Below are 12,779 nucleotides of genomic sequence, written 5' to 3'. Positions count from 1 at the left end.
TGTGGCCAACATGTTTTGGAGAAAAACATTTATTTCATAATGTGATTTCCCCCCCACTTTCAATTCTTTTACTTCAATGAAAGGTTAGATTTGTGCCATTTTTTTGAATGAAAGATCAAAAGGATAAACGATGCAGATTTATTTTTTACAGCCATTTTTGATCATATTTACCAGGGGTATGATTAATTCTGAGCACGACTGTATATAAAAATTTAATAAAATCAATTATTTTAAATGCTACAACTGAATCACAATATTATAATGTGCAGTGTGATAAATGAATATTCACTTACAGATTAAATCAGTCATTATGTAATTAAAGCTTAAGGATAAGGAAAGATTAAAGAAAGGTATTCTAAATATAAAAATTTAGGAAATAACCATGCATAATTAAAATTCCAAAATTAAATGAAAAACAAAATGCATACATTTGCAATCGGTGGTCCAAGCGGCAAAAAAAACGTATAAGAACAAGTACGCCCATATTTTTCCTACTAATCCACAACAGCAAGCGTCTCACTTATCAGAACTACAGCACAAAGAGAGAAAAGTAGAGAGACCCTTAATGTCCTTACAGCTCTCAGTCTATGCCAAACCATTTGTGCCACAGCTATTTATAGAATAAGCACTTTACTGTCCAATCATCATTGTCAGAGAGTTCAATCCAAATGAGCTAGACCCACTGAACTACTGTAAAAGCCTTAAATCCTGGAAATGATGAGTGCTGGTGAAATGGGTTATGGGGATTCTGATTAAAGCAGGTGTATGCAATCATGGCTACTAAAACAAAGACGTACGCCATCATCCTCCACCCTCTTCAGTTGTTGGATGAATATCTAACATTAGCATGATGCTGCTAAAATGACTCAGAGCATTCAGCTCACTTGCACTGCCTGTGTGGAGAAGGTTCAAAGAAATGTAAGCAGCATTTTTTGGATATCAGACATTTATACACAGGAACAAAGAGAATATGAAGGTCGTATAAAAGAAATTAACATCTTACGATGCCCTTCAATACAGTAAACTGTCTCTCTAAGTTTCTGTGTTTGCTTTCATCTCTCTCTCAGTAGATACGGATTCATATAGTCTCTTGGTGCCACGTTCTGAGAACGTATCACAGAACGGCAGCTGTCTTTGGATCAGCGCACTATTTTGAGCACCTGGCGATGTCCCGTGGGAAAGAACATGTTACGTATTAATATGGGATCTCAATTGTTTCTCGAAGATAGAAATGGAGAGCAGATGGAGAACCATCTTCTGCTTTTTCAGATTTTTCTCTTGAGAAAAAGACTCTCAAATGTGTCTCCGTTAGAGTTTCAGAATAAACCTATATCGACAAATCATTGATGGTGAGCTGGTTAACAAAGCAAGTCTGACTGGTTAAGTTAATTGGTTAAGCCTTGTTGGGCACCTAATGTCTATAATCACATTTACATTTATGCATTTGGCAGACGCTTTTATCCAAAGCGACTTACAGTGCACTTATTACAGGGACAATCCCCCTGGAGCAACATGGAGTAAAGTGTCTTGCTCAAGGACACACTGGTGGTGACTGCTGGGATCGAACCAGCAACCTTCAATTTACCAGTTCAGTGGTTTTAACCCACTACACCACCATCTCCATAACCATCTTTGTTTTAATCAGCATCTAAAACAAAACATTTTAGTAGTGATGCAATCCACATTTATTTTAAGCTCTTAAAATATCTTATTTGTTTATAATTTAATTATGGCTATCAAAATAAGACTAATAAATTAATCTTAATCGACTGACAGCCATAATTCTTATTTATTTTGAGAAATTTTAGGACAGTCATCAAGGACAACAACATCATCATGAGAATCTTGAGCTATAAAGTGTTCAATATTCATTCAAGTTTGATAAGGACCAAAAATGTGTTCAGTTTCTTTATAAAGTGAGACTGCAGAGAAAAATACAGTGACAGACTGAAAGCTTTTTTCTGTAAAAAATAAATAAATAAAAATAATCGGTCTAAAAGCTGTTCTACCCCTCAATCTTCCTGACAAAACAATGAAAAGCCTCTGCTTCTAAAAGCACTGGTAGCCGTCCGTGCATAAAAGCCATGAAGCCAACAATTATTCTTCAATTTGGAAACCTACGCCTGTGTCAATACATAGGCTATATAGAAACATTTGTTTTTGTCTTCAAAAGATACATGAACGCTAATCTGGCAACACTGGCACCATCTCCAATTTAACCACAGTGAAAACGCTTGATGACTCTCAATAGCCGAGGCTCCAATTCATCTCAAGATCAGATTTTACAGGGAATTCAAAGAAAAGAAAAAACAAGCCGCCTTTCATAAGAGAAGCACGTTTTTCGGTTGCTCTTTACAAAATATAATTTTGATGAGAATCCATAATGTGCCAATGAATAAATCCCTCTGATGTAATCTGCCTTCTATGAGACCGCCTCAATGTTTCTGGTTATTGACACAGTCATGCATTTTGCTTCTCATTTCATGGACTCAGATTCAGGATAATGATTTTGACAGCCAAGGCGCTCGAGATGTGCTGCACTTCCTGTGCACCGGGTTGGCGAAGGTGTGGGGATGGATTCCCCCATTTCTATCCACTGATTGATCATGATATGTGTGCGCGCCTGGACACCAAAAGGGTTATGAATGCTTGTTAAAGCTCCACTGTTGCCACAGAGCGGCTGTCACACTTTAAGAAGCTGCCGAGGGTATTAGCAGGTATGAAGACAGTAACTTCAGCGAGTTAGAAGCTGAGTGAGGCGCTCCGTCACAACTATAGCAGCGTTAACAGATTTGTTAAAGAAGATTTGCTTCTGCAACTTTGTAAGCTGCACTGTTCTGAGGAGATACTGAATTTGGAGTCTTTCCTCTCCAAGCTTCTGCTGTGAGATTCTGAAAATAATAGGAAAAAAACAAGAGAAAGTAACAGGAAAAAAAGATTTCTGGCAGTGAACCCAGAGTGCAAGAGATTTGAAGCAAATCCCCCTGACAGCAGAGTAATGGGCTGCTGGGAGATGGGCTTCAGGATGGAGGGATGGAGAAACGGTCTGGGGGTTAAATGGATCTTCCCTCCATTACAGCTGATCAAGTGGCGCTTAATGGGCATGAGTCTATCAATAAGAAAGAATAAACATCCCAACGTCTTCAGTGCGCTAAATTAAATCTGAGCCGTTTTATGGAGCAAGAGGAAGATAAGACGGAAGACAGATAAATTGTAGATTGTGCATCTCTAAATCGTGCTCAAAATGCTCTTAAAACATAATGATGTAAAAAATGGAAAGTGCCGTGGAGAGTGAAAGACGAGAGAGAGACTAGTCAGTTAATTTCAATGGTGCTGTAGCAGGCAACTGATAGGCACTACTTGATAGACAGAGATGCAAAAAAAAGAAAGACAGTCAAAGCAAAAGTCTGAGGAAGAGCTCCCTATGGAGGAACTGACGGCACATTGTGCAGTTATGAGATTTCCTCTCAAATGCATTTTTCATGAGTATTTAACAGCCGTTGGTGCTCGTCTCTGAACTACAGGTGCTTCGCTGACAGCATTAAACCCACTGAACGATGCGGTTCCAAACCACTTTATATCCCTAACAAAACACTGAAAGCTGCAGTTACTCGTGGTACATCACAGCTTAAATCAGTGCACCAAAGAGGAGAGAAGCAGATGCAACACCTAGCGAGCAGCCTACCTAGATCAAAAGCACCAAAAAATGCTATCTAGGTAAGTGGCTCGCTAGCTTTTCAAACACAGTTAGCAGTATGCATGTTTGCACAACGACAGATTCTGGCTCTTACCTGAAAGAACCTCTAAAACATTTACAACCTAAGAGCTTGTTGCAGGCCCACAGATCTGGCAACCCTGCTGTGGATGCACTGATTGGAACGGCGAAGAAAGAGACGGGAGAGAAAGAGAGAGATTCTTACCTGTTGTCATTCAGCTGTGTGTATCTGGGCTGAGGGTCTGGATCTCTGTCATTCACATCATAACTGGCATCGGGATCCTTAAAATAACACAGCATAAATCAAAAGGATCAAACTGCAAAACTCAACCTTCAGTTGTCACTGAGAATACACTGGATTTTTTTTATCTTGCATTGCTTTAGATGCACACCTACCTAGACTGCATTTTTAGGCATCGCAGACATATTTGGATATTCACACTACTATTAAAACTACATTTTTTAATAATCAAGTAGGTATAATTAGGCTAATTCAGGGTCATGTCCGCCGCACCAACGTGTCTCTTAAGGAGCTAACTGCCTGCTCATTTGAATTCAATTGGTAGAGATGGCTATGGTGAAATGCTGCAAAGCCCTGAGACACCTGAGGCAAGAACAATTTGAGCAGAGAGTATTATGGGATAGAATGTACAATAAGGCTGAACGGGAATTTTCGGTAACATCTCCAGATACCTCATGAAGCCTTTGTGAAGAATGTCATTTCTATGCAAAACTAGGTATTAGGCAAAGTTTTCATAATCCTGAGTATATTACTGAAACTACATTTCAACTGTGCAAAGTGCTTTAACAGGAAATGATGTTTTTGTGAATCAGAACATTAAGAATTCAGTGGACCACAAATGTTCAAAATTACATTTCAAAACCGACTAGTATGTGGGCCATCTGAATGACTCATCACTGTTAAAATAGCCCTGTATAATTTGGCTGATTTAGGGTCACGTCCACCACACACAGATCAGATGCGTTTCTTATGGGTCGCTCATATAAGATGTGTTATAAGAAGTGTGATTTAATTTGTTCTAATGTTATGAATTTAAAGATGCAACTTCACAGATTTTACCCTGACAAGTGCTGACAGTCTAACAGCACAACATGCCAACAACAACATGCTATAAATATCTCCAAAAAGTTCCATCTCTTAATTTTATCGCACCACTTCTAAAAAAATAAGAAATAGAGATTTCTGCATGATTTAAAAAAAAATTTTTTTTGAGACATCAGACTATTTGATAATTGATTGATCACAACAAAAATACATATTTTCATTGCATTTAAAATTGTATTTCAATTAATTTAATTTGTTCTACTGTAGTTCAAAAAGGAATCTTTTAATTTCATTGTTTTTTCAAAAAAAAAAAAGTTAAAATCACAACAAAAAGAAATAAATGTACTCTATCGTTAAAAAGTTTGTAGTTTGTGGTTAAGATTGTTTTATTGTTTTATTTACTGAAATATTGAGAAATATTAAAATTTAAAATTACAGATTTCGATTGTAATGTATTTGTATATATGTCACTTTTGATCAATTTAATGTGTAGTAGCAAAACTAGTATTAATGTAACGGTCACCAGCTGGAGTGCCCTTGAGAGCCACTCCACATAAGACTATTATCACTCACACACTACATTTCCCAGAACTCACTGCCCGGACTCATTATCATTGATTGCATTCACCTGTATCTTATTACCCTGTTAGTCTCAGCCTATTTATACCTTGTACATTCATTCATTCCCTGTGAAGTCTTGTTTGTGTCACACTGCATTTCTGAGCGTTTATCCTGTGTTTTGTTTATCTGGTTTTTGATCTTGGACTGTTTCCTCATTTGTATGATTGTTATCTGCCTGGCCTGACTTGGACTGTTCTTGGACTTTTGATTATTGCTGCCTGCCCCGAATTCTGCCTGTTATCTGGATTACCCTTGCTGTGTGATCTACATTGCTCTGTCTGCCCTGTTAGACCCCGCCTGTACGACCTTCCTTATTAAAAGCTGCATTTGGATCCTCTACTCTCGAGTCTCGGAGCAGTTCGTGACAATTAATGTCTTCATTAAGTATTAATTCCTTAAATAATTACTGACCCCAAACTTTTGATATTGACATAAGTATATAGATATATACTTATGCCTGCTCTTCAAATAGCTTTCTTTACAGTTTGTGAAAAAAGATGGCTCACATAGTTTCTCGCCAGATCGGGGTGATCTTTCTCAATGCCGTCGTCAAGGATGGTCACGACCACTCCTCTTCCTGTGAAGCCCTGAGCCCAGGCCTCCTTAACATTCAGATCTCCGTGACTGGGATTGTACTGCAAGGAAAAAGACTCTTAACCATTACTAAGATTTTACATGCAAGTTCACAAGAGGTGGGCAAAACAAGAAATAATATTTCAGTTCTTTTATTTCCCCCTAGCAAAGGCAAATGTTGGACTCAGCAAAGCTCCTGTGTACGGCGCAGAGGAACATGAGCCCTCCAAGCCATTCTGGGAGGAGGGGGAGTTAACTGAGTCTCACACAATTTGACCGAGACCTCCCAGTAGGGGAAAGCCAAACTGCAGTACTTTACTCACACACGCTGATATTTTACCCTTGCCATTGAGAAAGGTCCAGCCGCTGGAGCTAATGTAAATGAAAGATGACTGCTCACACACGGTCACACACTTTTCCCTCCCAGATGGCAGCCTGTCAGCAGAACAATCCCAACAAGGTGCAGAAACTCATTCCTTTTAAGCCGACAGCTTTTTCCCCAGTGAAGTTCTCGTTCTATCTCCTTTTCTCGCTCTATTTCATTTCTGCACACTTTGCTTTATGTTCAATGCCATCTGTTAAAACGGCACAGCTGAATATTTCCTTCAATGTGGAAAGACGAACAGAAATGTGGAAATTGGGTGCAAAAACACAATGAAGAACTTAAATGGGCACGTCTTCAGGTAACTGCCCCCTTCGCAAACCTTCTCTCCCCGACAAAAAAAACATAAAAATAAGTAGACAGAATAAAATTGCTCATCATTCTGTGTTGCTTCTTCAGAGTAAACAACTTAAAAAGCATTCATTCCCTTGTCAACAATGATACAATCTCCATTTTCTAGTATAAAAGCACAAAGCACAAGCGTTTCAGGTGATGTTTGACAGTAACACGTACAGATGTGGATTAAAAAAGGTTGTGAAGGAGCCGAAACTTTAACAAACAAGTATGCTAATGGAGAACGGCAGCTCTCGCATTTGTTTTGTCATCCTTGGCCTAAGATGCTCTTTGGTCGTTCGGTTCACGCATTAATATGTTTTAGACTACGGCGTGTGCTCTGAATACAGAACGTAGCTTTAAAAGCAGTTATGCAAACAAACATTTGAAGACACACAGATGTGAGCGGGCATTCATACATACACCCACACACAGTCATTATTTTGTGTACGTTTTGTATACTCAAGTGAGTCAGACTCTGTCATCACGTAATAAAGCGAGTTAAAAGATTCTGCAAAGGTTAATATGATGTTGTGTCTTCTCTGTCAGCGAAACGTGACTGCCAATACATTAGCTCGCTTCACTTTTGGTGACTGCCTGTGTCCATGTGTGTGTGCAGGGTATGTAAAATATGTAAAAACAAATATTGCATCACAATAATAAGTGTAATTGTGATTGTCAAAACATTTGGTAACTAAATAGAATTTTATGAAGTTTAGTGACAACATGTTACAATGTTTACATTGTACAATGACTGGTAGGATACAGTTTTTATTATTGCTTGACAAAAATTTCAAGATTTCAATTCCATTCTTGTGATTTGATTCTGATTTTGATTCAATATTGACTACTTTGGATACATGTTTATTTTAAATTTTATTTAAAAAATAATCTCACCTAATGCTGTAAACATAGAGGGCCCAATCTGCTGGTATTATTAAAGGTTAAAAATAACAAATGAAATTAAATATAATAAAGTTTTTGTTACAACAACAATTATTTAATGACATAAGTAAAAATATAATAAATATGTGATATAGTGCTCAGCAAAATCTCCTCTCTAGCTATTTTTTCTATTCAATTAACATGCTATGGTCATTAAATGGCTTTCCTGAGGTAAATGTAACGTTATGTGACATAATTGTTCTCCTGCTATTATATATTGACCTCTTTCCGTGGTTGAAAAACACGAATTAGTTGATATTATGTATACTTTCGGTAAGTTGTACTGCATCTTTAAATAAAAAAGTAACAGATGATCGGTTCACGTGCACTTGAACTGAGGCGCTCAGCGATCTGTCACGTCACATTTACAAGCGCCAAACGTATTTTTGTCTGAATTTCGTAATAAAATTGACGGAATCTAAGAGCTGATAATTAGTTTAATATTAAAAGTACCTCTTTGCTCCGCAATTTTTCTGTGCGTGAGAAAATGGATGTGTGGCGTGAGAGCGTGTGAAAAGTGTCAATTGCGTGAGTCTCACGCTCAATGCGTGAGAGTTGGCAGCCCTGCATTGTGATGAAAAATTCTGACAAACATTTTTCTCCTTAGAATAACATGCACTGATTTTTCTTTTACAATAAGAGCAGACATTTATTAACCAAGAAAAAGGGTCTATTTTGATGTTATGTCGTCTTGAGACTATGAGCACACAGAATATTTATATATTTCAAAACAGACATGGGGGATTTAGAGCGGGAAAGAATCAGAGCGAATGTAAAAGCTCACAAATCAAGGGTGGATGCCTTTCCACTGTAGAAGCACTTTAGATACATTGCATTTAAAAGCTCAATGTACAACCACAAATAAATATATACAGTAACTTTTAACATACCAGGTACCACTGCTGAGGGAATTTTGGATCTGTGGGTTCAATATGAATGTCTCTCTTGCATCTTCGCTTGGAAATCTGCTGCTCTGCCCAAATCACCTGAAAATACACACACACACACATAATAGAGGCAGTTTTTCAAATATTACACACCTACATCCTTGAAAAATCACTCTTCTCTATTTTCACCTTTAACTCAAGGTATATGTCCCTTCTGCACAGCTTGTCCTCACTCTAAAAATAACTACATTTCACACTATCCCCCGCTGTTCTTTTCAATCTGCTGTGTTTTATAGCGTTTCATTTAGCTCTGTGTGAGCATTTGCGTATTAATTTTTTTATGTGGTTCTGTGTCCCACCCAAAAAAAAAAAAAAAAAAGTCTAATTTTGTCTAAATTGTCTAATTTTATCTCTTAGACAGCAATCTAGAGTTTAACGACTTTTCGACAGTAACGCGATGACATGTAAGTCTGTGTTAATTCTAATGCCTGATGTGTGATTTCTGATATATAATGATTCATACACTCAGATGTTCTTTGTGTCAGTAAATCAAACCAGTGACTAAACGGTCAACTTCACATTGTTTAGCTTAGTAAGATGAAAATAATCTATTATTTAAACTGTGATTAAATTACATAGGCTATAGAAAGCGATCAAAGAATGCTCCCTTTGCAATCGCTGGAGTTGTCAATCAAACTTTTTAGTTTAACTTTTGAGTTTATCAGGGACTGAGTTCTGGACTACATTGTGTTTGCACTGTTAGTTATGATGAAAGCATTCCTTAGTGTGCAGAAATCGAGTTGCAATAAGGAGATCACTGCATTCATGCGCTCAACATGTCTGTGATCAACTACAATACACATCACTGCAATCTTTCATGCCACGATCTAAATATAATGCTATAGATCTAAATATAATGCTATAATTAACACTTTTCACGATTGGTAAACTGTGAGAACTGTAATAGTAAAAACTTGCTAAAAGATTTCGAGAGAGTTAAACTCTCTTATACTTAGCTATTTCATTAAAAATACTTAGCTATTTCATATGCAAAAGCTGTAAGCCAATCACAGCAGTGGGCATTTCACTAAAGCCTCACAGCAGACACGCTCCTTCAAACAGAGCGTTCAAATCAGATGGCAAAAATCAGGCTGGAAAAATGCCTTTTTATTTCTAAATTATGACAATTTTTTATGTAAAAATTATAAGTGCACCACAGGAAACATTATAAAACAATAAAAAAATGCAGTTCATGACCCCTTTAATCAGCAATTATGAAAATGGGTTCAGTAACCACACACATTTCTTGTCTAGTGTTTCATACGAGATCTCAAAACGCCTCACATTTAGCTCAGATTTACAATGATGCCAAATCTCCAATGAAGAGTGAGAGATCTGTATATGAACTCAAATAATTCTCTTTCTATATCAAATTATCTGAGCAATACTACCCACTTTATCCACTTACTGTTAGTCTATTTTTCTCTCTAAGGGAATTTTAGTTGAAACATCTGAGACAAACGCTTACATGAAACATAACTTAAGAATTGCATTAAGTCTATTGAGCTATTAAAGAGCAACCTCTGAGCAAGAAAAAAGTCCTCTGGGCAGTTTTGTGTGATGAGATGGACATGACTAACACGGCGCTCAGACATTAGCATTCACACTAACTGAGAGGTATTAGCAGTGGAGTATGAAATCTAATTAGGGCCCAAAGACTTATGGACGTATGAAGTGCACTTTCTGTAAAACAATTGTTTTAAATGAGCTTAAAGGTCCACGGACCCTCTGCCTCATATACAGGATCCATTTTTCTTTTCACAAGGGGACGACCAGAGAGTCCACAGATTAAATCGATTAACTCTTGCCTCTTTCTCATTCTTAAGTCAGTTCTATCAACTTCTCTGAAAAAAATCCCACAGATAAGTTAGAAGAAACTTTCCTCTTGGAAAAGACACCTGAACAACACTTTGGCGTTTCACCACACATCATTGTTTACATAATTACATGTGTGCTTGGAGGTAGTAATTTACTCTCTTTTTTATTTCAGTGTCTGTGGGAAGAAAACGAATCATCTATTGGTTAATGGATAGGTGATATGAGGAAGTAAATGCTATGTGACTGTTTTGGAAAATGAGAAAGTATTAATAGTGTTTGTCTTTCTGTTACGAAAAATATAAAAGCAATCTGTAATACTTTATCATATACAGTTTACTTTCTTTGTTTAACAGTTAAAATCTAGTAAAGTATTAGATCAAATTAGAGACCATAACTAATGAAGACGGAGAATGGGAGCGATGTGTGCTCAGGCGCTGCTGTTCTCAGAGCCGGCGTTCTCAGCGCAGACAAAATAAAAGTCTTGCTTTCGACACATCGGCTAAACAGAAAAACTTACTGGCTGATGTTGATATTTTAAAAATGCTAAATATCGTGCGATATATCGGCCTTGGCGATAAATCGGTCGACCACTACACAAAAAGTTGTCAAAATCCCAGATTTGCATTACCAGATAGCAATGTAATGTGCTTCAAACCAAACCAAAGGATCATCTAAAAACTGTATGTCAGTGCAAAATAATGAGCTTAATCCTTCCAGTCTAACAATACAAATCATTTTATTATTATATACTTTTAAGTAGCAAGCGTTCACAGCGAGTATTCTTCTGAAAGATGAGGGAGATTCACACAAACAGAATACACACACACACACACACACACACACTCAAAATCCTGTGAGTGAGTCGTCCTTTACGCCCTCGTTTTACAGTAATGCCAGCACTGGTCTAAATTTATCATGAAAAAAGCAAATGTGGACTAGGGCCAGGTCAGATTTGGAGGAAGAATGCATTTCCTGTTCCTTTCACGTTTTGCTGCCCTTCGTTCAGCAGCAAACTTCTGAGGACTCCAATTTGACTTCTTGCGAGGGAATGAAATTCCGGTTAGCAAGGGAGTAGACGTTCACGTACTTGCGTTCAAATTTTGTATAAATTCCCATCGCTTGAGGGAATGTGCTTACAAGCGGCAGCCTTCAGAAATCTGCTTTATTAGCATAAAACCATGCTGAACTCGGAATGCAGAGCAGGCGTTGCATGTGTGTGCGTTGTACGTGTGAGGCTTGTGCCAAGATGAACCCTGGCAACAAGAACGCTTGACCCACCGCAACAGAAATAGGCCCAGAGCGGAACCCTGACGCTGTTTGCCTTGCATAAATAGAGGCTAGCACACAAGGGAGCAGTAATCCAGCTTGTATCTTCCCCTCTCTCGTTCTCTGCTGTCATGGATCAGTGTTAGGAGTCATCTATGTCTTTCGCTGGCATCTGGTGGGCAGGTGGGGTCTGGGAGGGCATCAGTATTAGCCATGTAGTTGGATCTCCGGAGCGTGCACAGAGTTTTAACTAGCGGCTGAAGCTTCAGAGAGTGAAGATAAGAGGCTGGTCAGCAGAAGATCTATGGGAGCCTGCAGCCAGCGGCCTAAATACGCAGTCGCCTGGGACGCCTGAGCTGCTCTCAGATAACTTATCGGCACCAGATTGTCCCATCTCCTTTTATCTTGCTTTTTTCTCTCCCTCTCTCATCCTGTCTCATGTCCCCCCCTTCCTTCTCATTTTCTCTTCTCACATCCATCTCTTCATCTCATTTCATCCTATTTCATCTGTGGCCCTTTTCCCTCATCTCTTCTCCTCTTGTTCCCTTTCATCACATCTCCTCCTGTCTTGTCTCCTAACTTTTCATATCTTCCTTTCATCTCTTCTTTTTTCCTCCACCTCTCATCGAATCTCAAACCTTCCTGTCATCTTCACTCTCATCTGCTGTTTTCCTCTTCTCTCCTCTTTTTTCTCTTTTAATTTCTCCTCATTTCTTATCTTGCCTTCCCCCCCTCTCATATACTCTCCTTTTCCTCCCCCCTTTCTCTTTTCATTCATTTTCCTCTCATCTCCTCACCTTTCGTGTTCTCTCATCTCTTCTTGTTTCATCACCTCCCACTCTTTTCTCACCTCTATTCTCCTCCGACCTCCTCTTTGTGAGCTGTACAGTCGTGTTTGTGTGTGACTTTGCGTGTGGCTGGTTTTTACCTTTGGCTCTGCGTGCAGTCGGACATGAACCCCGTGATGGCCGGACAAAGATCTCCTCACCACACCCCTGTGCTGGAAATGATAATAGTCCCTGAAAACCTGCAGACACACACACACACACACACGGAGGTGATATATTAGAGTGTTATTCCAAAGGAGCCATGTCTTACCCACCACACAAGGTC

The 12,779-nt window shown here is 38.5% G+C and overlaps 1 protein-coding gene across 1 annotated transcript in view; it reads right to left on the bottom strand.

Moving 5' to 3' along the window:
• Window positions 1-12,779, bottom strand: part of furinb (furin (paired basic amino acid cleaving enzyme) b) — an 84,139-nt gene that overhangs the window by 25,480 nt on the left and 45,880 nt on the right. The window contains exons 3-6 of the mRNA XM_082159887.1: window positions 12,595-12,693; window positions 8,526-8,621; window positions 5,909-6,037; window positions 3,921-3,997 (exon numbers count right to left, since the gene is read on the bottom strand). Of these exons, the coding sequence (XP_082016013.1) occupies window positions 3,921-3,997; window positions 5,909-6,037; window positions 8,526-8,621; window positions 12,595-12,693 (401 nt within the window). The remainder of the gene's footprint in view (window positions 1-3,920; window positions 3,998-5,908; window positions 6,038-8,525; window positions 8,622-12,594; window positions 12,694-12,779) is intronic.

Source organism: Leuciscus leuciscus, assembly GCF_965113295.1.
Source record: "Leuciscus leuciscus genome assembly, chromosome: 25".
NCBI lineage: Eukaryota > Metazoa > Chordata > Actinopteri > Cypriniformes > Leuciscidae > Leuciscus > Leuciscus leuciscus.
Note: the sequence above shows the minus strand (reverse complement) of the source record. Positions and strands in the feature narration are given on the sequence as shown.